The sequence below is a fragment of the Aristolochia californica genome, unplaced genomic scaffold, assembly GCF_029961685.1.
Source record: "Aristolochia californica isolate CCGP_79_NKW_82.1479 unplaced genomic scaffold, dmAriCali1.0.hap1 SCAF_4, whole genome shotgun sequence".
Lineage (NCBI taxonomy): Eukaryota > Viridiplantae > Streptophyta > Magnoliopsida > Piperales > Aristolochiaceae > Aristolochia > Aristolochia californica.
In genome coordinates, this window is record NW_027182103.1 from 20,149,064 (window position 1) to 20,151,189 (window position 2,126).

Sequence of the window (2,126 nt, forward strand, 5' to 3'; positions counted from 1 at the left end):
TCTCTGTCAAATTATTGGGAACTTATGAGGGTTGCGGTCAGACCCTATGCAAGTAATGGAAAATTGATCTTTAATGATGTTTGGGTTACCATTCTTGCAGGGGAAGCTGTTACGATCCCGGATCTAACACAACGATTCGTAGAGAAGGAAAGAATATCAAGCCAAAAAGAAGTTTGAAAACCCTAGGTTCGTTAAGGAGAAAGCATACCCCCGAGCTCATTTAGGAGAACTCAAAACCCTCTGTTTAATCTAAATTCAGACTTGTCTCTTTTCCATTCCTTTAAACCCTAAACAGGGATCACATCAACAAGGTTCAAGAGAAAATTATAGATTGCCCCTCCGCGGAATTTAAAGTAAATAAACTTAATGACTAAGTAATTGACTTAACTTATTGACTAACTTAACATGTAAGTAACTTAATAACTAAGAAACTGACTCAACCATGATATCTCTGCATGATTCGGCCTGCTATTGAGTTCATAACATTACACCCCTCCTGGAGAAAGAGCTTGTCCTCAAGCTTGAAGATCGGGATGCTTGCCAAAATGTTGCCATATCTCCCCAAGTAGCATCTGTGGCATCCGCGTCAACCCACAGGATGACATAAGTGGTGTAAGCGCTGCAATGTAACACCCTAGACAGAGAGATTGTGGTATTTGAAACCCTCCACTAGTTCCCCCAGTTGGCAGAAAGTTCCCTATGAAAATTAACAATTTTTTTTTATCCAAGTACTATACTGTGGTAGAAGCACCAATAGTATTCAACATATATTCTCCACCTTGGAGTGCATTTTTTGCTCCTTTCCTTTCTTCTTCAGCCTCATTTCACGTTCTTTGCAGCTCTCATATGCATGGTTTTCTGTTTGTAGCTCATGCCTGCAGATCGGGCATGAATTATACTCATCTACCCATTGGAAATAAATTCTTGCAAGGCAACTCCTGCATCTTGTCATCTATAACCAAGTTCTCCTTGCAAAGTGCACATTCTGTCTCTCTCCCTAGCATCACCCGGATTTCAGGTGTGACTGTGATGACTGGAAGCCTTGCAACCATCTCTTTTGAGGTTGGAGGTGGCTTCTTTGGTCTAACACCAATTTCCTGTAGTGAAGCTTCAATGACAGAATGAATGTCCTGCAAACCACTGATTTCTTGCATAGTTTTTACCAACTCTTCCAACATTGCAGAAGTAGCATCGGGACCAAAATCATTTGTTCTATTACTCTCCCCATGGGATTGAGAAGACTCAGCAGCACTAACCTGCTCTTGTGTGGTAGCAAGAGTTGTAAGTAAATTCTGTGCCACGAGCCATCCAGGTGGCCGGGGCTCAAGTCCAACTGTTAAATGTCCTTCAAACAGAAATATATAATCTCTGTGCAGAGTATTTGGTGTGGAGTCTGAGGCCTGGGGTTCATTCTCTGCCTCATCTAAATGTTCAAGAGCCCTAGCAATGCATGCTCCCAGGTGCTCCTTTTGTGAAGACTCAACAACAATGCGTTCTGCATCTTCAAAAAGCCTCAAACCTGCATGCCAGAATCCCGTTGGTGTACATCTAGTCTGCAAGATCGTTGGTGCCCGACAAATTACAGAATAAATGAATTTATGAAGTTACGAAGAAGCAGAAGAATAGGCTTCAAGAAGAATGGATTGGATCAAAGACACGACTTCTTCAAAAGTTTGTTTCTTCCCAAGCTGTCTCTGCAGCTCTTGCAATTTCTGCTGCACAGAATCTTCGGACGCCATATTAGAACCATTGCTCTAAAAGATCGATCTTGTAGAGAAGGAGCAACGTGAATATTAAAGACAGGGGCCAAATTCCAACACTCCCTCGCACGTGCGACTCCCACAACACGGGCACCCCCATCAGCGGGGGACCAAATTTGTCAACATAGATATTGGGGGCAGCGGGATTCGAACACATGACCAACCTACTCTGATACCATATTAGAACCATTGCTCTAAAAGATCGACCTTGTAGAGAAGGAGCAACATGAATATTAAAGACAGGGGCCAAATTCAACCTACTCTGATACCCGTGTTGTGGGCGTCTCCCGTGCGGGGGAGTGTTGGAATTTTTGTTTGTATCGACCGGGCCAGTCCATGTATAAGATTCGTGGGGTTGCTTTCCTA

The 2,126-nt window shown here is 43.1% G+C and overlaps 1 protein-coding gene across 1 annotated transcript; it reads right to left on the bottom strand.

Annotated features, from left to right (window-relative positions):
* Positions 1 to 899: 899 nt before the first annotated feature.
* On the bottom strand, positions 900 to 1,739 carry LOC137963122 (E3 ubiquitin-protein ligase AIP2-like). Its single transcript, XM_068810300.1, has 2 exons — positions 1,662 to 1,739; positions 900 to 1,553 (listed from the first exon to the last, which is right to left on the bottom strand). Exons 1-2 carry the CDS (start codon positions 1,737 to 1,739, stop codon positions 900 to 902), a joined length of 732 nt encoding a protein of 243 aa, XP_068666401.1.
* Between the last annotated feature and the right edge of the window lie 387 nt (positions 1,740 to 2,126).